Source organism: Alosa pseudoharengus, unplaced genomic scaffold, assembly GCF_046254945.1.
Source record: "Alosa pseudoharengus isolate Yale_2024_CS ecotype anadromous, Long Island Sound unplaced genomic scaffold, YU_APseudo_1.1 YU_APseudo_1.1_scf_1, whole genome shotgun sequence".
NCBI classification, from domain to species: Eukaryota; Metazoa; Chordata; class Actinopteri; order Clupeiformes; family Clupeidae; genus Alosa; species Alosa pseudoharengus.
The window spans coordinates 58,535,131-58,562,347 of record NW_027468564.1 but is presented as its reverse complement, the minus strand read 5'-3'; the positions used below and the strand labels follow the sequence as shown (position 1 = coordinate 58,562,347).

Genomic DNA, 27,217 nt, shown 5'->3' with positions numbered 1-27,217 from the left:
AAAGGAAGAGGAAATAGCCATTAAGCACAGTTGTTTGTAGGGATTACCACAAGGAACCTGCGCCGGTAGGTACACATTCATATTTGGAGCGTGTTGGGCTGGTGTGCTAGTGTAAGTGTGTGTTCTAAGAACTCTGTCTGCACAGCTACCTCTCTCTCCACCTGGCATTGGGCTGGTGGCTTTAGATTTGCTTTCTGTCAAAACTCTGCGCCACTGCTGTCAACAAGAGCGTGCTGTGCTGTGGGAGGTTAAGCCATTGGTTTTGCACTTTGTAAAACAAACTGTTGTAAAATGGAAATTAAATCTGTCTATATTAACATGTATCATGCTGTGCAATATGTTTGTACGGTGGGATGGCCCTACCTCTTTACTACTATGCAGCCTCATTCCACATGACTCTTCTAATGGGGATGTATGTATAGCAGATTTTATTCACAGTAGACATAGGCCTAAATATTTCTATGGAATGTGAATAACAGTCTTGCTCTTTTGACTAAATCAAAAGTAATTTCACCAAGACTTTGCAAAGGAATAATATTGTCTTATCATTTAACGTACTGGAAGAAAAAGAAGTATGAACTTTATGTAAGATAGAAACTATTCACATTCACGGGCGAAAAGTCGAATCATGCACTTTGAGTGAGTAAATTATGTATGCTACCGGTCAGAATGTGTCATGTTCCACCAATCTACAAAATTGAGATGGGGAGCTCATGACAGTGATGACATCACCTTCACTTCACTTAACTTCACCTTCACCATGTTTGCCTTCTCTCTGTTTCAACTGTCAGATCTCCAGGTACACAGCACAAACTCTTAGCCCGGGAATTAAGCTCTGAATAGCAGGACTGGCGATGACTGGATTTGACCCCTCTCCTAACAGATCTCAAAACACAGGTAAGAGGACAATCCGTACAGGAATGGCCCTCTCTGTAATCAATATATTCTGTAGGATTATCTTGGCATATGTGGCACTGAAGAGTACAGGAATGGCCCTCTCTGTAATCAATATATTCTGTAGGATTATCTTGACATATGTGGCACTGAAGAGTACAGGAATGGCCCTCTCTGTAATCAATATATTCTGTAGGATTATCTTGACATATGTGGCACTGATGAGTTTGTGTGTCAGTGTTTTACTTCTATCTCTTGACTTAAATCCTCAGAAGCACTTGGTAACAGGGACCCAGAGCCTGTGCGTCGCTCCCATTGCTCTCTCACTCGGGGGCAATCGAGTGCAGAAGATGGCGGTTCCCCACCGCCCCGCCGGCACTATGAACGAGGCCACCCTCTGCCCAGCAACCACAACCCAGCGCCCAAGGATGCCATCCCATTCCGCAACCAGCACCTGGGCCTGCCGTCTCACAGGAGACACATGGAGTTCACCAGCGGGTGCTCACCCCAGCGGCGGATGACATACTCCAACTTCCGACATTCTGACAGCCCATCACAGACATGTCCGAGTTCTCCAAATCCACGCTCATGTTATGCTTCTCCGTCCCGCTGGGGGGAATCTCGGAGTTTGTCACGTCGGAGGGGCTCCACCTCTCGAAGCCAAGCTGTGTCCCATGGTACTTTCCATCGCCGGTCTGGGAACTGTAGTCCATCTGACAGACAGGACTCGGTTGCCTTACCGACCCAGAAGCGACCGGCTAGTTCTTCAGGCAGGAGCACCCGGAACAGGAGCCCTTGTCAGAGTTCCCAGAGGCATAGTTTAGACTCCGAGAAGTTGTACAATAATCTAACATCTATAGCTACTTCCACAGGATCTCAGCAAAACACCTGGCAAAACACTGAGATGGATGGTTATTACAACAATGGTCATTTTAATGGTAGTAACAGTAATAACAGTGGTTCCAATAGTCATCACAGTAGAAGAAACAGTGTTCATAACAGTGGAGCCTCCTCTCCTCGCAGAAGAAGGGACAGTGGTGCACAGATGTCTAACAGAACTGCTGCCCACACTAACCATGGATCTGACAGCAGGAAGACATACCCACAGAGCATGTCAGACAGATATTCAAAAGTTCACCCAGAGCAGTCTGACTCAAGTCACGGTTCCACTCACTCCCTCCTCAGCTCTGCCTCGCCACAACATTCACTGAGTCCTTCACCAAACAGACACAGCTCAAAACAACAAGCACACAGAGATGTGTCCATGACACACAGAGAGCTCCCAAATGCAGACAAAAACAACACAGACAGGAGCAGGAGTACTATCCGACGGGGTTTGGAGGCTCTCATTTTATCTTCATCAGATGAAACGAGACGACCTGATAGGAGTACCTCTCCTCCAATGACTTTTGAGGATTATGTGATCATAGCTGATATTCCTCGAACCAGGCTATATGAAGAGGGGGAGGAGAATGGAGAGATGGTCAGGAGGAGACCCCAGAGTCAGAGCCCACAGAGGGACTACCAACACCAGCCCTCCAGGTGTGGACGAGCAGAGAGCTGTTATGACAACTAGTGATAGGCCTTACATGTCTGATGCTGCTGATGAGGGCCTCTAATCTGATCTGATGCACACAGACATTTCTCGCAAATGTCCTTCTCTGATCTAGATAATATAGCTAAAAAGGAATAAATAATAATGAACCCTTTATTGAACTACTTTATTAGACTAGATTACGAGTCTAGATCAAATCCCATTATTGCAATCCCCTTAATAGTAATACCAGTATTTCACTGAAGAGACTCCAACTGGTTACTCATATTTAAACTGGGCAAAAACGAGTGTGTTAAGTAGGCTGCCTTCTTCTGTTTTTGTTTTCTGTCATCTCTCTTTCCTCTCGTCTGTCCATTCCTTCCCCTCCTCCCTCCCTAAGTCACCCATCCCCTCTTTCTTTTGCTTGAAGATTCTCTTCATTAAAAGCGCTTTCCATTGCTGTTGTTGCCTTTGTAAAGAACAAATACAGTGAAGCATTGAGAGCAAAGAGTAACCTAGGTTACAATATCAAGAAAAAAAATGATTGAAATTCATAATAATGGTAGAATGCTAAAATTCAACAACATCTCTTGATATGATCTATGTTGCCTCACCTTTGTGATGCTTTCAGGTCTTCTGGCATGCCGGATGGCTACAACTCCACTGAACACAGGGACTCTGAAGAGAGAGGCAGAGGAAGGGAGCGAGGAAGAGACCGTAGGGAGAGGGAGCGCAAGCATCAACAGAGATACGCTGGGAAACAACCCGAGACCAAGCTCACATCATCACATGCCGAAACAGTAAGACCTGCTTTCATCAGATGGACACAAAACCCACAAAGCGTCTGAACCACTGGGAATCTAAAGTAACATTATGTGAACTGGCAAAGTGAAATCACAAGGTGGCAATCTAGAGCTGGTCTTAGGAAAGTGGAAGTTACAGTACCTTGACAATTTCAATATTGTTGGGTTTTCCTTTGTATTTCATTTATAACAGAGATTGACCAGTGCAGCTGGAGAGTGTGATTCTCATCATCAGGAACATTTCATACAACCCGCACAGGTAACATTAGGCCTATAGGCGGCTACATAACATTTGTTCACACTTGTGACTGTTTTATCTCAAGTGACTCATTGTGCAAAAATTGGTTAAGTCATGTGAATTAGATTGCTTCAGGGCCAACCGCATCTAATACGCACCCTTAGGCCTTCTTCTAGATATGGGTTAAAACCGTTAGGCGGTAGCCTACTGTCGTCCTCAAGCAATTTCACGGAAATGAGAGTGCCAGAGACAGTGCAGACTACTTTGTAGCTTCATAGGTCGGATGTATGATGCAATGTTTGTGTCTAACTTATTCACACTAGCCTACTTTCAAGTAGCCTAAAGTCTACTTGGTTTAAAAAAGTGTTGGGTTCAAGAATTTACCACTTATGCTGTGATGTGAAGTGTTTGTATTGCTGACCTCGGCGATAGCTGGGCGTATGGTGTGAACTGCTGATGACAGCGAAGCCACTATGCATGTTTGCAGAATGTGAGGTTAAGATAACTTTCTTCTTTTTGCAAATTGTCCGCCGGACATCATATTCTCTCAACATGTCGGTAAGTCTGCCTAGTCTATTCTATTTTGGCCTGCTGCATAATACTTTCAGTCTCATGTTTTGCACGACGGTTGTGTTGTGTTTTGTAAATGTTGGCGCATTATGATGGAAGTTAACACACAAACGGCAAACTGCATATGGGGCGCCAAGTGTTTTGTAGACAACATTCTGTGCTCCTAGGCTAAGGCTATGCATTAATATTCTATGTACCCTCTTGCCTATAGTCTACAGAAAAACGGAAAATCATTGTTCATCCCAACATATCTACTTCAGTAGCATGGGAATCCGAATTATGCTACTATGATGTTTATTTCCTGTCATTTAATTTGTATTTAGTCCAAAGCAAGGTTTTGTGCGTACGCACGTATTCACGTTTTGTTGAATGCGAAATTAATTATCATACACTAGGCTACTGAATGCATAAGGACTTTGGGTCATACATTCTGTGAGTTGGCAAATTTCAAAACAAAAACAAAAGCTAAGCAAAGACTGTTTCATTTATCATAGACAGCAATTTGCTTAAGTTCAAAATGTATTGTTTCCAAGAATGTATCAAGGGAAGGCCTATGATATGCATACAGGTGTTTGTGTGCACATCAGGTCTTTAAAGGTCCGATATATTCAAGCAGCCTAGGCCTTCCCTTAATACTGTGATCTGTAACCAGCTAACTCACTGAATGTAGTAGACTGAGGGTTTGTGAACATCAAACCTTCAGTATATAACTTATTCATAATTCTGAGTCACAGAATGAATTGGGATAGATATCTTGTGCACATCATACCTTCGGAAGCAGAACTGCATGTGGACAAAATAAATATTCAATGGTAGAGAAAGACCATAGTAGTCACTGGGTTGTAGGGGGATACTGATATATTGTTACACTGTGGCATGGAAGACTAAGGTTATTGAATTTGCTTGAAAAAAATTTGGCTGGTTGCTACTGGAGTAAATGCACTGCCAAAAGAGGAAGCATATCAAACATGTTCACCCATCATTCGAGCATCTCCCTAAATCATCCATGTAAATAGATCACATTTACATAATTCGAACATAACCCTAAATCATCCATATAAGTAGATTCCATTTCAATGATTCATCTTAAAAACAAACACAACTTTGTGACACTTTGTGCTAGTCAGATGGGTCAGATGTTTTTCTTATTGTAATACCTCCAAAGTGTTCATCCATGCAAGTGCTGGTGATGCATTAAAAACCACTTCACCTCACTTCCACTGAATTGGAAGTGAAGTGTCTAAATGGACAGATAAAATCTGCATATTGGTTCACTGTTAGATGTTATTAAGATTATTAACATTGACTTGCCTAATGAAACACGTTATGTAGGCTATTGGTAACATCGTTGGTGAAAATGAATAAGGTGAAGAAAGAAAAAAGTGTTTTGAAAGCAAGTGGCAGAATGGAGGTTACCTGGCTGCTGGCTCCACCCACCTGTCAGTCAGTTCATTTTCTCACTGAGATTACAGTATGGACACCCTGTTCGCTTTTGCATTCGCTCGACTACCAGGATGGTGGACCAATCAGTGGGCAGTGGGCGGGCAGATGATGTTGCATAGAACAGTTTGTAATCAGTGGCAGAAGTGCTAGAGCTAGACAAGGCAACACGACTGTAGCAACACCAGCAAACATCAAAGAATTGCCGCCAGGCCTGAGCAAGAAGAATGTGTAAATGTATACATCAAACGTAAACACATTGCTTCCTTACTGCCAATGCGATTTATTATCAACTTGCAAGGTTAGTGGCGAAGTAGGAAGTAACTTTAGAGACCCTATACTGTTCAATGCGATTGGTTAGGGTGGTCCATGATTACAAAATTAACATGAAGCGGAAGGCCATAAGGATGCAATGACTGGAAGCATCTCCCAATGGAGCCTTCCAAGTGCATTCCCTTCACCCTGTCGTGCGGCTTCACGCTATTCATTATAAGAAAAATCAGGCCGTACCAACACCGTACCTTACCCAACACACCACTGAGCTCTTGGTACCTTACCCAACACACCACTGAGCTCTTGGTACCTTACCCAACATGCCACTGAGCTCTCGGTACCTTACCCAACACTCACTGAGCTCTTGGTACCTTACCCAACACGCCACTGAGCTCTTGGTACAGACCATATATCTCTCGCCTTGACTGCTATTAGTGCTCTTCTAACGGGCCTCCTGGCTTCTGCGGTGAAACCGCTACAGATGGTCCAGAACCCAGCAGCATGTCTGGTTCTCAATCAACCAAAAAGGGCACACATTACACCCCACACATTACACCACTGTTCATTGAGCTTCACTGGCTACCCTTTGCCGTCTGCATCAAATTCAAGTCATTAACGATTGCCTAGTGATTGCTGGGTCTGCTCCCACTTACTTAAATGCTCTCATCAAGGCTTATGTTACCCTTCAGCCTTTGCGTTCCTCCAGGAAATGTAGTCTGGCACTGCTGCCCCTACACACATAGCAATCCAGACTATTTCACTTGTTGTTCCCCATTGGTGGAACAAACCACCAAGTGCTACCAGGGCAGGGGCGTCCCTGTCTATCTTCAAGAAGCTCTTGAAGATCCAACTCCTCAGCGAGGACCTCCTCTCCTAACAACCCAACACATCTAACATGCACTTAGGGCTGATTCAGACTGGCTGAGAGCGTGTCAGCTGCGTGGCGTGTCCGTTTTCATTTCAGCTCCCATGTTAACAGGTTGGACCTTGCACACTTCCTGCGTGACACGCATGTCTCAAAACACGTGCATGCTAGAAATAGGATTGACTTTTTTTTTTCACGCGACACGCAAGCGTGTTGGAAGCGTTTCCATTCAAAAGAGAAAGTGAATAGATGTTTTAATAGGCAGAGGGGCTGCTGCAGCGCAGCGTCACACACGTTTCTGGTGTGGAAAGACAGAAAACGCCACGCAGCCACCACGCAACTGAGACGCAACAGACACGCCACGTTCACACCACGCAGGCAGTCTGAATCAGCCCTTACCATGCACTTCTTTTCTTCTCTCCCCTCCTTCTTCCCTCTCCTCCTTCATCTTCTGATAGTGGTATTTACTGTAGTAGAATGTGTTGTTACCTAACAATCCTTTGCATTGTAGCTTGAATGTTATTCCTCATTTTGTAATTGCTTTGGATAAACACATCTGTTAAATTAATAAACAGACTGACAGCTCTATCCCCACTGGGCAGACAGTGGTCCACTGACCTTTTGTTATCTGGGTGGAAATAATTGATATTTCAAGACATGTATGTTGCAGCACAGAATGTTGCACCTATCCTACAGCATGTAGTCCTGGCCTAGATGAGAGAGATGTACATGGAAAACCTATCCGTCACTTAAAAATAGACCTAGTTATTAACTCCATAATTTTCTGTTTTTGTTGCAGCTGAATATTCTAAATTTCAAAAAGGGTTGGATATTCAGGCTGGATGATGATGAAGAGGTAAGTTGTTCAAGTCATGGCTTACATTATGAGACTAAAACCCCAGAGCTGTGTTTCCCAAAGCCTTCTTAACACTGTGTCATTAGGTACACCTAACTTAACATTTCGAAACATATGTCTTGAGGGCTCAACATTAATCGCCCAGTTTCCCTTGGCTATACCAAATTGTTACAATTGGCAACCAGATTTGGTTGGCTTTGGCAACCAAAACCTCATGCCTGGTTGCCAAGCTGGCAACCACTTTTACCACTTTTAAAAAAGTTAACGCTGAGCCCTGGACTTTCATAAGGTTGGTTTGGACCACTCTTAGGTATACCTTAACGCAGCTTTCAGATAAAACATTTTAGTGCCTGTGTTATTATGTTTATTGCTCACCTGGTGGACAAAAAACATAGCACGACTTTGGTAAGATATAGACTACCTTTCAACTATTTAGAAACACCATTATCAACAAACACAGCCTGCAAATTAGAGCATACCTAGGGGTATTGCAAAAAAAAAAAAAATCAATTTGAGTATTTCTGGAATTTTGTTTGCTAGAGTTGAAGGCCGACTTTTGAGTTATCAGAGGCATGCTGCTACATGGTTGTGATAAATCTGTCTATATTTGCAGTGGAGAAAATACTGGTTTGTTTTGGCCAACTCAAGGCTGAAATATTACAGAGACTCTCAGGCAGAGGAGGTAAGATATGACCAAATATACAGATATTAGCCTACTAACTGTTGTTATAAACCCACATCTCAGTTATGTCTTATCAAAGCAGTTCTTGAAGTTGATTTTTGGCTAACATTGGCATAATTAGGGCCCGAGAGGTGCGAAGCCCTATTATTTTTGTAAAGATTATTATTATTAGGGCCCGAGCACCGAAGGGCGCAAGGCCCTATTGTTTTTGTAAGGATTATTATTATTAGGGCCCGAGCACCGAAGGGCGCAAGGCCCTATTGTTTTTGTAAGGATTATTATTATTATTATTATTGAGTATTATTATTGTTATTCTACTTTTTTGCTTTCCTGTTTTTGAGGTGGTCAACATGGTCGAAAACTCTTGAAATTTGGCACACACGTCAGGTGTCACACATCGCAGTTAGGTATAAGAGCTTGACCCCGGGCGTGGCCCAGGCACTCGCTAGCGCCCCCTTAGGTGACTGATCTCGTGGTTGGCATATATTTTGAGGTGGTTAACATAATCGAAAAGTCTTGAAATTTGACACACACATCAGGTGTCACACAAAGCAGCTAGGTAAAAAAGCTTGGCCCCTGGGCATGGCCCAGGGACTCGCTAGCGCCCCCTTACGCCCCCTTAGGTGACTGATCCCGTGGCCGGCATATACTTTCAGCTACACACACCAAATTTGGTGGGTGTCTGTATCTCCCCAAGATGAACAACTTTCCTTTGTACAATGCATTAGCCACGCCCAACAGGAAGTGAGATATTTGGGATTTTTGCAGACTAATATGTGATGAAATATGTGATGAATCATGATGCCAAAAGAGGTGCTTCCCATGGGTGAAAACGCATGGAATTTGGCACACACATCAAGTGATACAGTGAATAGACAGGGATAAAAGCTTGGCACCGGGCGTTGCCTAAGAACTCCATAGCGCCCCCTTATGTCACTGTGACTTGTGGTTGGCATATAGTTTTAGATACACACACCAAATTTGGGGGGTGTATCTAAAAAACAAACAAACAACTTTTGTATTAGCCACGCCCACAGGAAGTGAGGTAATTGAGATTTTGTGTGTTGTGGACATGATCAATTTTAACGTACTCCTCCTAGATCAGAGGTGGGCAAACTGCGGCCCGCGGGCCGGATCTGGCCCGCCAAGCACTTTCATCCGGCCCGCCGAGCATTTCATTTGGTTATCAGGCTGCTCGCTATTTTTTTTCCTGCGATAGAGACGACGTTGGTTAGCTTTACTGCAAACTGCTTTTCACTCTTCTTAGAGAACGTTTACAATGTCAATGTCAAAACATCATGTTAAATAGAGATAGCATCATGTTAAACTAAGTTAACTCTTAGTTAGTAACTCTTAGAGAGGGAGAGAGAGCCGCAGGTTCCAGCTGGCTTGTCAATGTTGATAACAACTTCTTATTATTATTCCACTTACCACTTTTTCCGTACGCAATTTCTCTTGAACAGTTTAACTTAGAAACTTCGTTCAAACTTTGTAACGTAGGTCTTCAAACAGATCGGGTTGGTATGACTTTTCAACTTTGAAACTTTTATACTTTTTAAACTATTAAAGAAAAACTTTTTAAAAAACATTGCCGATTATTACATCATAATACGGCCATTAAGCAATTAGAATCCTATGGCAGGTGTTCAGGCCACCTGCAGCCTCAGGCTTTAAGCATACAATCTGGGTCAATTAAGACTACACATCCTATTCAACTGTTTCCTCTGCCCAAAACTGTTTCAAAATAAAAGTCCTCACTACAATAATCAGGGTTGGGTCAGATTACTTTGAAATGTAATCCATTACTGACGACAAATTACATGGCAATTTTTGTAATCAGTAACGTAATCAGTTGGATTACCAAAAACATGTAACGTAATCTGATTACTTCAGGATTACTTTTAGATTACTTCAATAAATATGCCCATTAAGTAAAAGACACCATCACAGAATTGGTGAAAGAATTCTCATTCTATTTTTCTCACTCTTCTCCAAACATTCACAACTCAGCTTAACCTTTATAAGGGCACACCTGGACAAATAATTTAGCTTTCTCTGGATTTTTTTGACCCAGGGACATGGCCTGAGATTGGCATAAAAAAGGGAAGCATTAAACCCAAATGACACCATGTCCGTTTCAATTGTGGGGGTGAGAAAATTATTATTTTGGGATGTTTTTCAACCAGGGGGACCTGGTGACTTTCTCAAAGTAAACGGTAACACTAAAACAAGAGGCTAAGATTAGGGGGAAAAGATTAGGCAGTGTGCCGAGAGACCTGCCCCAATAGTAGCCTATGTCAGTTAGTAAGTAAGTATATCTTGTTATCCCATGAGGGACATTTGGTCTCTGCATTTATCCCAGTCAGTGAACTAGTGAAGTCGAACCGGCAAGCCCAAAGGCCGAAGCCCTAACCAGTTGGCCATGGCTGCCCCAAAAGGCAGCATTTGAACATTAAACCACACAATGGTCCAAAACATACTGTACAGCCAAACAAGGCAATAAATAGTTAACAGAGAACAATATCAACATTTTAGAGCAGACCTCAATCCGTCAAAAAAGTTAGCACAAGGCCAAAGTGATGGCAAATAATTGTTCCTGCCTCAAAACCCAGATTGCTGCTAAAAAGGTGCAGTCTACAATCATTGTGGAGACATGAAGAGGCTTGGTGGGTATTATATGAATCATTTTGAGAGCTGTGGTGGTAAATAAAGATGTTTCCAGTGATTGTTTAAAAAGGGTATGAATAACTTTTGAACACGCAATTTTTCATAAAAATGTAAAAAAAGATAAAAACACTTTTTTTGATTCCATGTTTTTACCACATTGTTTTGCAACCTTTTGGCATGTGCAAGTGTAATTTTAAGTAAGAACAAACATATTGGTCAAGAGAAAAATCAATGGGCTGTATTTTGGGTCACCAGCGCATGGCGTAATACTCGTTATTCACCCGCTCAAATTTGAATTCGGTATTTTGCACGTTTATTTTTTAAGCATTGCGCCCAGGGGTGTGGCAATTAACAACCTAGGGAGGGGCCTAGCGCGTTGTCTAAAAATCGCTATCATACACCACCTAAACCTGGTCAGAAGTCAATGGCGAGTTGTTCATATGCTATTTTAAGAGCGCATGTCATATTGGCAGGTGCACGCACCATCCTTCTATCATTCATGAACGCACACCAGCGCACGTCCATGCAAAGCATTACAAATTGAACGATTACAATGGGAAACATAATTAGAACAAAGATATTACGAAATACTGTACATCTCATAATGAGTAGTTATTCACCATCATTTGCAAATTGGTAATGACGGCGAGAGACACGTATGGAGCACAGCTGAAGACGCACTGTCATGAGATATAAGCAACTCCTCTGCAGGATAAATGTTGTTTTATTCAGTCATTTGAGCAATATTAGGGTAAGTGTTGCTTTTTCCAGCCTATGTTTTCGGTGGTAACCCATTGTCAGTCAATAGTGAAAGTAACTGCATATAACTGTCTTGTCGTTGACTGACTCCTTGGTGAAGTTAGTTTCACTTTGCCAATGAGTTCAAAATAGACGAGTGCAAATGCGTGAAGGCTATGCTAGGTTTTAGTAAAGCATGGTTTAAGAATGACTATTCTATACGGTCTCGCAAGCAGCCTCCTTCAAATGCGTCTTTGAATGCCAAAATACCGATGCATTTATTTGACATATCGCGCGTTGCGCCGTTAAAGGGAATGACAAATGTCATTCTCATTGGTTTAAAATGATGTTACGCCCCAAACACCCATATGACTGATTAAAAGACCTAGGAACACCTTGTTACGCCATGCACTCCACTTTTGATAGCGAAACCCCTCCCAATGTGAACTGGACATCCTACTAAATTTGAATAGACTTTTGACGAGTGACGATGCACTTTAGAATGTCATGATAGGGCCCAATATTTGCCAGGAGTATGAATAATTTTGTTCTTAACTATATCTTTAAAAAGTCTAAACAGTGAACATCCGAATGAACCGCTTGTCAAATTAAAAGATAGCTAGGCTATCATAAAAAAGTTGTATTGTTTGCATGATAAAATGTAATCAGGTAATCCCCAACAATGTAACTGTAATCTGATTACACAATTTTTTTATTGTAATCTGGGCTGATTATAGTTACCTGATTTTTGTAATCTGATTACGTAATCCGGATTACATGTAATACGTTACTACCCAACCCTGACAATAATCCACTGTTAAACAATGTAACCCATTAAACTACTGAACTTTTTACATTCAACTTTTAAACGGTCTACTTTTAAACTATCATTAAACTATCTATCTATTAAACTAGCTGTCTATCAACAACTTTTAAACTATCTACATTCAACTTTTAAACTTTTAAACTATATACATTCACTAGCTGTCTATCAACAACTTTTAACTTGTCATCAACTATGTCAACACTTTTCATCAACTATGACTCCTACCCACTGTAGCTAGTTAGCATGGTTAACAAAGTTAGCATGTTAGCATTGTTAACATTTTTAACAAAACTGCTAAAAATGATTAGCTAGGTTAGCTAAGTCACATGGTTAGCATAGTTAGCATGCTAGCATGTTAGCATGCTAGTTAGCATTTTTAGCAAAACTGCTAAAAATGATTAGCTAGGTTAGCTAAGTAACATGGTTAGCATAGTTAGCATGTTAGCATGCTAGTTAGCATAGTTAGCATAACTGCTAAAAATGATTAGCTAAGTTAGCTAAGTAACATGGTTAACATAGTTACGGCCGGCAGATATATCAGACCAGACGCTATTAATGGTTACAACAATGCCATAATCAGATAGTAAATTGTTTATTTCTAATCTGTAATCTACAAATCTAAGCAAAATAAGGTCACACAAATGACATTTTAAACAGATTCAGCAGCCATTACCGATGTCATCCGCCATGTTTGTTTACCTTTCACAGCTGTTTCAGACGTTGCCGCAAGGGATTATGGGTAGGAGGGAGCATGAAGTGTGCATCGATGCTGCCTTCAAAAATGACCGTTATTTGGGAATTCTAAGATATCTTAAAAGGCAGCAGAATTTGTTTTTTCGGTTTCGAACCGCACTTGCTTCCTTGCTCCCCAGTTTGATATCTTAAAAGGCAGCAACTTTACCCGTTTGGAACACACCCATGGTTAACATAGTTAGCATGCTAGTTAGCATTTTTAGCAAAACTGCTAAAAATGATTAGCTAGGTTAGCTAAGTAACATGGTTAACATAATTAGCATGTTAGCATGCTAGTTAGCATAACTGCTAAAATGATTAGCTAAGTTAGCTAAGTAACATGGTTAACATACTTAGCATGCTAACATTGCTAGCATAGTTAGCATGTTTAGCAAAACTGCTAGAAAATGTTAGTTAAGTTAGCTAAGTAACATGGTTAGCATGTTAGCATTGCTAGCACTGCTATAAAACATTAGCTAAGTAGCATGGTTAGCAGAATTAAATCTTAGCATAACTGCTAGCAAACATTAGAGCCGTTCCAACTTTCAGTTATCGTCAAATATCTACCTATACACAGCCATTAAACTATTTGAATATCAACATTCATTAAACTGCTAGAAAACGTTAGCTAAGTAGCATGGTTAACAGGTTAGCATTGCTAGCACTGCTATAAAACATTAGCTAAGTAGCATGGTTAGCATAGTTAAAAATCTTAGCATAACTGCTAGCAAACATTAGAGCCATTCCAACTTTCAGTTATCATCAAATATCTACCTATACACAGCCATTAAACTATTTGAATATCAACATTCATTCAACTTCCAGTCTGTCAACAACTTTTAAACTATTTACCTTCAACTTTTAAACGGTCTACTTTTAAACTATCATTAAACTATCTATTAAGCTAGCTGTCTATCAACAACTTTTAAACTATCTACTGTCTATCAACAACTTTTAAACTATCTACATTCAGCTTTTAAACAGTCTACTTTTAGACTATTAACTTTTATTAAGCTATGCAACCACCATGTCTATCCTAGCATCACCGTAGTAACCATCTCTGTATTATCTGTTTTAACTATACATGATATTTTACATCACAACTTTAGCATTTTCATGCACTGGTAATTCCTTGGAATTGCATTTCTAGTTGATATCTCCTTCTTATAAGAATCTTTTAAAAGGAAATCATGAAGTCAATAGTATAGTTCCCACTACTGACCATTTAAAAAACGTGAGGCCCAGCGGTAGGTACAGCACTAGCCATAGCGGAGCAGGCAGAAGATCATTGAGAAATAAACGTGAATTAAAGCGACTGTCTTAAAGCGACAGTGCACAATTTATACATTAAACAGCATAAAATTAGCAGTATGTTTAAGCAATTAATATTTTAAAAGAAATACTTTTCATACTAAATTATAGGCTATAAAAAATGTACAATAAACAATTTTTTTTATGTGTGTGTGGGGTGGGGGGGGGGGGGGGGTTGTTGTGCGGCCCGCCGGCCAATTTTCAAAACCCAATGTGGCCCTTGAGCCAAAAAGTTTGCCCACCCCTGCCCTAGATGGTTGATCCGATTCATGACAAAGTTGGTATACATGATGCCAATATGCTTCTGATTCTAAATTGTAAAGCTTTTTTTGATATGTTGTAATTTGATGAAATGGCGAAACTATGAATTGTAATACCCTTCCACATAAACAATAAATGTGTCTTAATTCACCATGCATGGCTTGAAATGTTTTAAATTTCACAGGTTATTGAATACCATGGTAATGACAATATTCACAAGCCCATAATCCATATTTGGCATAGCGCCCCCCACTGGCAACAAAAAGCATGACAAGAACACTGATGTCACATGATAGATTTGAACTAGGGCTGTCAAAATAACTAATTAATTTTGATTAATTAATTTGAGAAAAAATAACTGATTAAAAAAATTTGTGCAGATTAATCGATTATGTATGACCTTTGACCCTGAGCTGTTCTAGTCAGTAAAAATTAGACTGTAAAATGAAGGAGAGAGAAGAAAACGTGCTGCCTGGATCATTGATTGGAACATTTACTTTTTAAAAACGGCCTGATGGTGTTCATAAAAATAAAGTGTTGAAAATAAAGTCCTCTGCAATGCCTGCAGCAAGGAATTTGCATATCACCGGAGTTCATCAACTCTATAGTCGCACATCAATGCAAATAAATAAGTGTTGACATTGAGGGGAGTGTTAATTTATTTTCATTGTGTCCCCTAGATTATATCTGTGGCCTGAAATGCCGTGTATGTGAAAAAAACTTCTTCCCGAAGCACTTTTGAATTTATTTCCTCAGCATATTAGGTCATATCATAGATTATTATGGCAATTATTTGAACAGTGAAAATAATAATAAAAGAGTCTCTGAACTTTAATGTCACTAATGCTGATTATTCAATGATTCATTTGAATTTCAATATTTAAAATACTTTCACAGCAAAAATGTATATATGCGATTAATTTAGATTAATTAATCAAAGAGTATGTAATTAATTAGATTATTTTTTTAATCGATTGACAGCCCTAATTTGAACGTACTTTTTCTAGACGGTTTGACAGATTCATGTGAAATTTGGCAAATATGATGGCAAGATGACGCTGATGTTAAATTGTGAAGGGATTTTTGATATGTTGTAATATTTTGTGATTTTAATATCTTGCACATAAACAGGAAATGTGTCATAAAGTCAAAGTGCATTGAATGCACAGTCTGAAACTTCTCAGGTTCATAGATATTATGATTATGAGAATAATCAGAAACCCTATTGGCCTGCCTGGCATAGCGCCACCACCTGGCCAAACAGGAAATGTGTCAGAATGGGCAATACCTTAACTGATTTATTTGAAACCGAGTAGGTATACAATATTGGAAATCATTATTGTGATGATGTGCACATATGTCATTCAGATGGCTAGCATAGCGCCACCATCTGGTCAAGCATGAAATGTGCCAGAAAAGTTCTATGCTTTGAATGAATGGTCTGAAACTTAACAGGTTAATATATATTATGATTATGATGATATCCATCCAATGGGCTTGCCTGTCATAGCACCACCACCACGCCAAGCGAGAAATGTGCCAGAAATGGGCAATGCCTTAACTGTTTGATCTCAAACTTTATAAAATATTGGATATCAATATTCTGATGATATTCACATGTGTAATACCCATGCCTAGCATAGCATCCCCCACCTGGCCAAGCAAGAAAATGTGTCAGAAAATAACAACAACAAATAGCACACGCATCAAATATGTACATTTCACAAATGCACCGCGTCAGTGCTTCCGATTCCGAAATGTCACGGGTTGCGGACCGGAGGTGCTCGGGCCCGCCATTGCCACTTGCGGCTATATTTATTACTTATTGTTTCCTGATGAATTGGAAACAATGGCTTTGTTCAGAAGTTAACTTATTATCTCTGAATTGTGTTTATCATTTCCAGAGAGATGAACTGGAAGGAGAGATTGACGTAGGTTCTTGTGCAGATATTGTTGAGTGTGACGTGGAGAAGAACTATGGATTTCAGGTTCATGTAAGTAGAGGTTTGAAAATCTGTCCTACAAATCATGTTGTAGTGTATCAAATAAATAACTGTGACAATAATTTGTTTTACATTTTTCACCTGAACAAGAGAGTTGTCACATACACTGTGCTAATCTCATGTTTTTATGTGATCAATTTCTTTGTCTTTGTTTTTCAGACCCAAGAGTCTGTGATCACTTTGTCTGCCATGACTTCCAGAATCAGGAGGAGCTGGGTTGAGATTTTAAGAAGGAATATTTTTTCAGACAACCTTCCGGATCAGTAAGTCTTTCTCATGTTTAACAGGCACAAACTCACAGAAACTCAGGTGATCATGCTGTGTGTTATGAAGATGGTGCACAGACATGGTCATCTCATATGGATTTACCCTTTCAAATGACCGTATCAGATTTTTCTATAGGCCTACTAACAAGTACAGTACATTTCACCTTAAAGGATTTTTCACATACCGGTAGATCTGTGTTTCTCAAGGTCACAAGTACTGTCGGTACAAACAAATCTTTAAAATCATGCCCTCAGAGTGGAGCACTAGCTGCCTGGTTTCTCTAGCTGTTGACTGCAGCAACTCAAGCTAGGTAGCGCAGATGGTTTTTTCGTTTTTTTCCCCGTACCAACAATACTCATTGACCTTGAGAAACAGAGATGTGAAAAATCGAAACAAACAAAAAAATTATCCCTCAAGAAACAGAGATCTGTGTGAGAAGTGGTCTGTTTTTTTTTTTATTCTTTTTTTTGTTTGTTTTTTAGGCCATTCAGATTGTACTATCTTAACATTGCGTACATGATGTATCATACCTAAATTAATTACGGATAATATTCTTTTTATATTATTCTGTATTTAATAATATTGTGTTAAAATATTTTGATTGATTTTTATTTTATAGAGTTCTACTATGAACATACAACCTTATCTTCAAGTGTACACTGGTTTATTTTCTGGAAATGAAGAGTAACTCATAATTGTACAGGTTCTTGTGGCATAAATAAATGACAGCTCTGCTTCTAGCAGTGAATGAAAGACAAGGAAATATCCATGATCTGTGACCCTCCATCTGAACATTATCTACCACATTTTAGATGCCATGGCTCCAGATCTGAGATCGTGGGCTCCAAGGCCAATTCCCTAGATGTTGATCAGGATGAGTCAAATCTAGTGAGAGCTCCACTGACTAATCAGAGAGAGGCAGGGGAGGGACGTGATCGTGATCAGGAGAGGAGATTGGAGGATCGAACCAGGTGGTTCCAGGAAGGTGTTCTGTGCATTGATGGGGTGAGCACCAGATGGGACACAATTGAACTTAAAAAGGGGACATCCCAAGCAACAGAGCAATTAGCAGAGAATATTGTTGGAAAAACCAAAGACATTGACAGGAAATGGGAAGTTTTTGAGAGGCTGCCATTTGGAGAGATGAAGTCCCTTTGTCTGGATGGTTCTCCAAACCTTGACTCCAGTAATGAGGGAGAGGTAGGGCTATCACTAGCAATGACACACTTAGTGAAATTATCTGAATTGTTTCTAACAGAAACAATAGCATTTTCAATACAATGTTTTGCTTGCTACAGGTTTTGTCACCGAGACAAAGAAGAGAAGTTTTACGCTCTGGACAAACAGAAGGTAGCCCGAGTGCTGGTGTGGGGGGCCTGAGTGCTGGTGTTGGGGGCCCATGTGCTGGTGTTGGGGGCCCATGTGCTGGTGTGGGGGGCCCGAGTGCTGGTGTGGGGGGCCCGTGCGGCCCCACTGCCCCATGTGTCCCGCGGCTGAGAGCACTGGAGCAGCTCTATAAAGAGAGCCTGGAGGCGGCACAGAGGGACCATGAGAGACGGATAGAGGAGCTGCAGAAGGAGAAGGAGCGCCTCTTGATGAAGGAAGCTCAAGCTGCCGCCAAGAGTGAGAACAGTTTTCGCACACACAAGATTGGAGAATTGTTTTCATCTCGCAAGCTCCATTTTTCTTGAGTGTTACAATCAATTTTTAGATATTTGTACTGTTTTTCAGCTATGGAGGCTTTAAGGAAGGCCCATCAGGAGGAGCTGGAGAAAGCCAAAGGTTTGGTGGGAAGAGAGGCTCTAACAGAGAGCAGGAAGCCGTTGTGAGTTCTGAGAGACATCCTACACTCTCAACAACACTCACAGGATTTGGGTTTTCAGAATTAGAGCAGCTAATCATATTGACTAGACTTAAATGTGCTGTGTGACACAGAAGGTCAAACGAATACAGCTTACTGGTCCTTTGTTTCCAGATGATCACATCAGTATCTGATCATTTATGGTCAGTGAAAGACGTTATATTAATAAATCATTGTTACATACATATTACCATGTTTATAAACAACAAGCTGCTCATAGAATAGCAAACATTATGTTAGGAAAGGGTGAAAGTACAAAGTAAATTATTTATCATGCAGCATCATTAATCTTAACGTATTTCCATTTGTGACAAAAGAGTATAGCAACATCAAGTGCTATCCTGACAGCTAAAGCCTCCTTCCTCACCCCTTCCACATTACCTCCCTCCCTCCATACCTCATACCTCCCTCCCTCCATACCTCAGTTGACATGTTGCTGGATGTTTCTACCACTGACCTCTGTACCAGCAGTGCATTCTGACCCACTGCTGCCCACCCCCCCCCCCCCCGCTGGCTCTGCTCCCCCCTTCCCCAGGTGTGAGGCAGGTGAGCTGCAGGTGGAGCTGGATGGGCTGTCTGAGAGGTACTCAGACAAGTGTCTGGAGCTCAGCCGCATACAGGAGAGCAGTAGAGACACCTACTCAGAGATGGAGCACCAGACAGTCATAGAGCACCTCAGGAAAGAAAACCAGGTACAAATACAGATGGAGCAAGTGTTAGGGGTTTGGGGAAGACACACTTATACTCCATCATCTTAAATTGCCTATTGGTTCAATTCCAACTCTGACATTGAAACCTCAAGGTCAAGGTTCATTTCTATTGTTGTTATTTAATGTGTGAACTTGTGTTGTTGCTAGTGTGATGTTGCTTTGATTTACTGTTACTTTTTAAAATAGCTTGGGATACTCAGTCTGTGTGGGTTTGTGTATTGAATCTGCATGTGTCACTCAAATGAAGTTTCACTCTAATAGTGAATTTCCTTGTTCGATGATAACTAGGCACTGTTGCCTGTTGCAGAATCAAACCCCCAACACAACAGAAATGGACCACAGTAATATACATTTGTGAAAACCATTCTCGTAGGAAGATCAAGAAAGCAAAGGCTTATGCCCAAATATGGCACACTAGGTGATACTATCACATTATTGTGGGCAGTCGTGGCCTACTGGTTAGCGCTTCAGACTTGTTACCAGAGAGTTGCTGGTTCGAACCCCGACTAGTAGGCACGGCTGAAGTGCCCTTGAGCAAGGCACCTAACCCCTCACTGCTCCTTGAGCACTGCTGTTGTTGCAGGCAGCTCAGTATTATGTGATGGACTCAAGTGGCAAACAATGTTACTTTATTTGTTTGGAGGTCAAAACGGTAATTATAACTGAAACTTAACCTATTGCAAGGGTGCAACTGGTTGAAGGAGGATAACATAATTCCTGGCATTCAGGTGGCAGAAAGTAAGTATGTAATTTGAGGTATAGTATAAGTATATGTATATATACTCTTTTGATCCCGTGAGGGAAATTTGGTCTCTGCATTTATCCCAATCCATGAATTAGTGAAACACACTCAGCACACAGTGAAGTGAAGCAAACACTAATCCCAGCGCAGTAAGCTGCCTGCATCTTTCTCTCTCAACAGCGGCGCTCGGGGAGCAGTGAGGGGTTAGGTGCCTTGCTCAAACGCACTTCAACCGTGGCCTACTGGTCGGGGCTCGAACCGGCAACCCTCCGGTTACAGGTCCAGAGTGCTAACCAGTGGGCCACGGCTGCCCCCTAGTTGCAGTGGCCACTCCACTGTGTTGTTGTTGTATTACCACCTAACACCAGGTGCATTGTTATCTGCTACCTGAACGCCATGTTGTCTTTTATCCCTTACCTGCACACAGCTAAAATAAATGCTGATAGCTGATAAGTGTTGTGCCGTTGATTGTAAATGTAAAGGTCTTAACATTCAACAAGCAACATTGCAACTTTCTGATTCTAGCTTAAATATATTAGTCCTGATAGTAGCCCACTCTTCAGTAATCCGTTCACTGTCCACTGATACTGTGTCAGCAGGAAAGCTTCCTAAAACTTCACACACGGCACATGTGGTTACACCACCACATCCTGTCTCACTGCACGGGTGCACAGGCTAAGTTCTGTTTTTCGGTATACCGTTCAATTTTTCACCTTACTGTGTTCTTGCAGGAACTGCAGTCTCGGCTGACCGAAGAAATCACCCTCATGCGTGCCTTCATCACAGGTCAAAGGTCACAGTCACAGTTGATTTTCTATGGAAGTCACGACCATAGCTCCTCTGACATGGAGGTAATTTGTGTTCAATGCATGGAACAATATGACTTGAGGGGTTTTATTGGGGGGAGTTTTTTGTTATGGAGCACAAACTCCAGGATTAGGACATTCATCCTTTTTGTTTCTGTATACTAACCTGTGTCCAGTACTTCATCATTCATCCTCTTTGTTTCTGTATACTAACCTGTGTCCAGTAGTATAGGCCTACTTCATCATTCATCCTCTTTGTTTCTGTATACTATAACGATAACCTGTGTCCAGTACTTCAGTCCAGCTTGATCTGGATGAGCACACTCTCTCATCACTTAGAATTTTGCAATAACATTTGTAAAAAAAGAAAAAATACAGACCACAGATCAAACAATAGCTAAAAATAAAATGATGTTCCCTCCATTTATACATGTTTACATAAACACCAATTCTGAATGTTATTAACCTGCATGAGTACAGAAAAAATGTAGTAATAAACATCTTATTACCTTATAGATAAATTAGCATGCCAAACAATTGATATATCTGGATATTCAGACCACAGACTGGCATTTATATGAATAGAGAATGTTACCGTCAGAAGAGACTAACTGTGACTTTCAATGCCGAAAATGTTATTTGATCATTTTCCACTATTCTGTGTTAACTGCACCTGACATTTTCCAACTGTCTGTGTCCTGCCCACAGATGTACATTCTGTACTGCATGAGGACCATTTTGCATTATACTGCCCCCTAGTGGTCAAAGTCTACACAAAGATATGGATTGATTATGTTTTTTCAGGTGCTATTACGAGCAAAAGACAATGAGATCATGTATCTGCAGAAGGAGATCAGCTGTCTCAGAAATGAAGTAGTCTCTCTGATGAAGGTATGTGCTCTATGTGCCATTACTCAGTGTGTACCAAATCATGTACAGGACATGTCTGTGCAAAGTCAAATCTTGTTTCTTGTGCTGTAGGAGAAGCAGTCTGTGTGTGAGCGCTTTAAGGAGGTGTACGTGGAGCTGAGCCGGGTGAGAGGAGCCAGTGAGCGGGAGCTGGGCTGTCTGAGGGAGCACCTGAATCTCACTATAGCGGCAGTGCAGGAGCAACAGCACATGAGCAGCAGCACGTAGCCCTGGACACCAGTCTCCAACTACAGTGTTTTACCATACGGTCAAATGCAAGCTCTTTTGTCAAATTATTTTCAAAATGATGACAAGCTATGTGTTAGTTAGCAATGTGGTATGAATAAGAAAACAAAAGCTTTTTGATTTTAATGATTAAGATTTAAATTATACCGCTCCTTTGCACATAGTGATCAGTTGAAGGAATTTTATTTTGAAAAGAGAATGGACTCAGAGACATAGTCATCTTCTTTAACAGGAAACAATAAAGTTATAATTTAGAAACGCCTCCATGTCCTTTGCTTAGTGTAGAGATGAGCATGCAAACAGGAGTAAGGAGGCAACAGCTACCTCACTCGATTTCAAATGTAAACAGTTTTGTGCGCTTCTGAGAACGGAGTAATGGAAGAATGCACATAGCAAACATCAGGTTATATGGCTTTGATCATGGGGTCATCGTCTCCCTTGCCTCTGGTTTTCGGTAAGAGCCATGATGAGAATAAACCTGTCAAGTTAAAGAATAATGTGTTAAGGGCAGTTCCAGCGTTATGGATGTGACAATTGGACTCATATTGGTAAACAAAATGCCTTAGAGTGGGGGCAAAATTAGTATCAGTGAATTAATTTGCATAACTTTTAATGCAACCTCTGTCCTCTGAATACTGAGAAATCCTCAAATTTCATATAATCAATTTCATCATAAGAATACAAGGCATTTTATCAGCGTTATGGATGTGACATGAAATGGACACACTTTTGTGAGAGATTACAGGTTTTCTACAAACTCTGTGAATTTTGAAGGAAACTGCCGAAACTATGATATATGTACCATGAAGGAGACTTGAATGAACACAAAAAGTGTGTTTTTGAAACTATGCATAATTTTCGTAATGCATTATGTAGGAAAAACTGGCGTTATGGATGTGACGGTTTCACGTTATGGATGTGACGTGTCTGAACCAGTCCTCGACAAACTACATAAAACACATAATTAAGTAGTGAATTTTGATATGAAACAATTGAAATAGTAATCATGAAAAACTAGCGATGAAATTATTGCTTCCTCAGTGCCCACTAAGATCCACAGGAAGAATCAGGACAACAGAATTTTCTTTTTTTTTTTTTACTGTCATCAATTTTGGTCAGTGATTCCCAGGTTACTGAAACACCAGGGAACATGAAACTTGGTGGCCACTCCCCTAAATAACTAGCCCTACCTGAACCGTTGCACCCAAGATGACAAAATATTTATGGTATGTTAGTCTCAAGAGCCCGCATGAACCTAACCCATACCCACTCATTTGTGATTTGCACACATAAAGTACATGCACGCGCACGTGCACACACGCACATGCACACACACACACACGCACACACGCACAGTCGCACACATACAGACAGGCAAGCACACACACACACATAAACACATACAGACAGGCAAGTACACACACACACACACACACACATGCACAAACACCCACCCACATGAATGCAGATACATAAACACACACACACAGGCACGCATAATATGCATGTGGGCATGCAAACACACACGCACACACACACATAAACACACAAACACAGGCACGCATACGCACATGCACACACACAGACACACACACACACACTCTTATAAACAAAAGCAAACTCACATATGCACACATTTACATGCACATGAGTTGCAGGAGTAGGAAATGGAGACAAATTGAGAAGCGTGATTTATTTTTGCGAAGAGAATATGCAGGACTGAGAGGCGGTCATATTTTGTACCACTATGCGGTACATCTAGTTTATTGCTGCCCTTACTCATGTTACTCTGTGGGTATTAGCTACAGAGGACCTGACACTTCAAATGCTGTCATATCGCGTCACATTTAAAATTGAACTGTGTTAAGCAGAACGGCAGGCTGAACAGATCTGCAACAGAAGGAGGTTGCTATGTTAACTCCAGCTGCAAAGTCAGCCATCTTCACCAGCTAACACGATAATCCAGTTACTGTACAACATTAGTATGACAGTTACAGGAAGATAATCGCTCAGATTTTCGGTATTAGGCCACTTGAAAATAGGCTATGGCTAGGCTAATCACTGGAGGTATTTTAATATTATGTTTGTTTTGATAATGGTTAGGCAAGGCCTCCCTGTGGTTTTGATCAACCTAATAATCTTTGAAATGTCAATTGTAAACACTAAGTTGAAATGCGTTGAAACTGACATGCCACCAGAACAGACGTTTTATCGGCTTTGAGGTATAATAAAGTCCCCAGTCTTGTAAATTCACATTATGTAACATCCATAACGTCACATCCATAACGCACCATTAAAGGTTTTAAAAGTAAGAAAGGGGCACAATTTGGTCATCACACTTTACATTGATATAAATCAGCTTTGCACAGACACTATGGACATTGTCGCATCAACACTGTATGTGTAGCATAAACTTTTCCTATAAAACGTTATGGATGTGACATGGCCATGGAACTTGCTGACTTAAAAACAAAACCCTTACAAATGTAAGGAGTTGTGCTCTTAAAGGCAAGCTGAGCATAGACATTACTCTACCATTCCATTGTCAATCTGGAATTTGTCAAATGACACAATTTGTTTGAACATTGGGTCCATTTATCCACGTTTGAAATATGTATAATATTACCATGTGAAATATGTTGTTTCTGTATGGTTGCACACCATATTTATGATGTAAAAAGAGTGTCATTCTCCATCAAATTCAATCAGATCAGTTACAAACAATAAAATATAGACAGTTCTATTTGCGTATGCACAACTTTTTTTTCCATGGTAAGGATGACCTTTGAATGGAATTGCCCTTGAGCAATATATAGAAATGCATGCTCTTTTAAGCATGATAGGCTATTTGAGTGTAGCCATTTCGATTACCTAATATAGTGTTTAGATAGACTTTCGCAATGAGTTATGTATGCAATCTCCATGCTAAAGGACAATGGGAGTTGGGTAGAAAGCAATAGTCTTAACACTCTGTTTTATCTTAGAGACCTCATGTCCAATTTCGAAGGCTTCAAAATATGACATGTGACGTGTAATAGCTTCATACTTTTGAACTTTTCCTACTTCCAGAACTGTCAAAAAAATTAAATGAATAAATAATATTAATATTTAAAATGTCATCTACCACTCTGTTTAGAGACCCAATCAAAATACAAATATGGTTACATTATGAATTATGCAAACTGACACATTTTTACACCTTATTCTGATGAACACACACACACACACAATGGATAGGGTTTCTCTAACAAACAAACAAAACACCAGTTACGATGTTAAAAACATACACCTCAACCTCAAAACCACTTACCACATCAGTCGTCGTCGTCATCATCTGAAGGGACAAAAATATCGTGTTCTTCCAGCAGAGCGGCGAAATTCTTGCTTATCAAAGTGCCCACATACAGGAAAGGCAGAACCACTGCTGTCATGCGTATCAAACCAAAGGGAACCTAGGGAGAATTTGGATAAGATTAAGACGTCGTCTTGCCTACGGCATATTTTGTTGTTAGTGACAGGCCTACATTTCCGCATTGAACATTTGGTATACATAAACACTAACAGGAATGGCTGCTAAGGCACTCCTTCAGTAGACTCTCATTTCTGATTTGATCAAGGCACTCTCTATCATTTGTAGCTACGCCTTCATTTTCCAAAACCTTCGCCATTACACCCAAATGAAACGACCCGACCACTCAACCTACCTTCTCCGGTTTGGGTAAAATGCCACCTGACGTGGAAGAAATATTAGACACCATTATTGTCGTTGTTCCCCCACTTCTGTGGGCTCCAAACCCACTGTTTTTCTTTAGAAAGAAGCGGCTGAATCGACTGACAGTAGACGCCATACTTGAGACTGTGGTCAAGCGGAGAGCGGAAGCAGTTATGACGATATGCAGGGAGAAAAAGGTTCACTTAGGGGGAGGAGTCGAAATCCGGACTGGTGGAATTAATTTGGGCTCAGCATACTTTTTAGCAAAACCAAAATGTTTATATATATAATATATAACCCAATATATAATATTGGGTAATATATAACCCAATTCACTTTTAGAAGGGTGATTAAATTCCAAAATGAATCTCAGCAATGAATCAGTAGCTTGCGGTCGCCTGAGATATGTATATTACAATTGACCAGTACATTGCATTCAAATATACATACATTAAATAAAAAAAAAACATGTAATCAGATCCTTCATTACAATCTGGCTACAAAAAAATAAACACTGACAGCCCACATTAGATGCTTGATTGACGTAATCATCCTTGATCAACGTTCCAAACATAGCCTATATATATCTATGTTCCCTGGTATATTTACATCACGAAGGACCTTATGTGGGACTCCCACCATGTGTAGAAAAAGCATAACAACACCTCTTCCTCAGACAAGGTGTTATAGACTATCCTAACTGGTGGCATCTCTGCGACGGGAGTTGCACTGCCATCAACCGCAAAGTGCTGACACGTGCACACAGGGTATCAATGGATGTCAACCCGTCCCTATCCATGACTTGTACAACAGACAGTGCATCAGTAAAGCCTATAGAATTATTAAAGACCCCAGCCACCGCAATCATAGCATGTTTACTTCTGCTGTCTGGCATGTGGTATCACAGTCTCAAGGCTCAGACCTGCAGACTCAGTAACAGTTTCTTCCACCAGGCAACCAGGCTGATCAACAATATATGGGCCTGTCACCTGTCTCTCTTTGATCATATAAACACATCAGCACTAGCCCTAAACACAACATTAGCATTTACTATGATACTCTATTATTGTTGCAATGAAGAGGAACCGAAACACAAGAGTAGATAGATAGATTACTTTATTCATTCCCAAAGGGATTTCATGGAGTTACAACAGCAATTGATATTAACATATCACACACATAGCCTACATAAAAATCAATACAATCGTGATATGAAGTCTCTGTGTAACTGATTGTAAACTGTCAACTGTGCATTGTCTCTCAGAATATGA

The 27,217-nt window shown here is 40.6% G+C and overlaps 2 protein-coding genes across 2 annotated transcripts; one reads left to right on the top strand and one right to left on the bottom strand.

Annotated features, from left to right (window-relative positions):
- The first annotated feature begins 854 nt into the window (after positions 1-854).
- triobpa (TRIO and F-actin binding protein a) lies at positions 855-22,492 on the top strand. The gene is made up of 15 exons (XM_076281242.1): positions 855-897; positions 1,167-2,436; positions 3,060-3,228; positions 3,425-3,490; positions 7,417-7,473; positions 8,087-8,155; positions 16,595-16,684; positions 16,853-16,956; positions 17,773-18,160; positions 18,259-18,583; positions 18,692-18,785; positions 19,357-19,513; positions 21,005-21,124; positions 21,884-21,970; positions 22,061-22,492. Exons 1-15 carry the CDS (start codon positions 855-857, stop codon positions 22,214-22,216), a joined length of 3,195 nt encoding a protein of 1,064 aa, XP_076137357.1. The 3' UTR covers positions 22,217-22,492.
- On the bottom strand, positions 22,402-26,122 carry smdt1b (single-pass membrane protein with aspartate-rich tail 1b). The gene is made up of 3 exons (XM_076295620.1): positions 25,939-26,122; positions 25,545-25,686; positions 22,402-22,712 (listed from the first exon to the last, which is right to left on the bottom strand). Exons 1-2 carry the CDS (start codon positions 26,080-26,082, stop codon positions 25,549-25,551), a joined length of 282 nt encoding a protein of 93 aa, XP_076151735.1. The 5' UTR covers positions 26,083-26,122; the 3' UTR covers positions 22,402-22,712; positions 25,545-25,548.
- Positions 26,123-27,217: the final 1,095 nt, after the last annotated feature.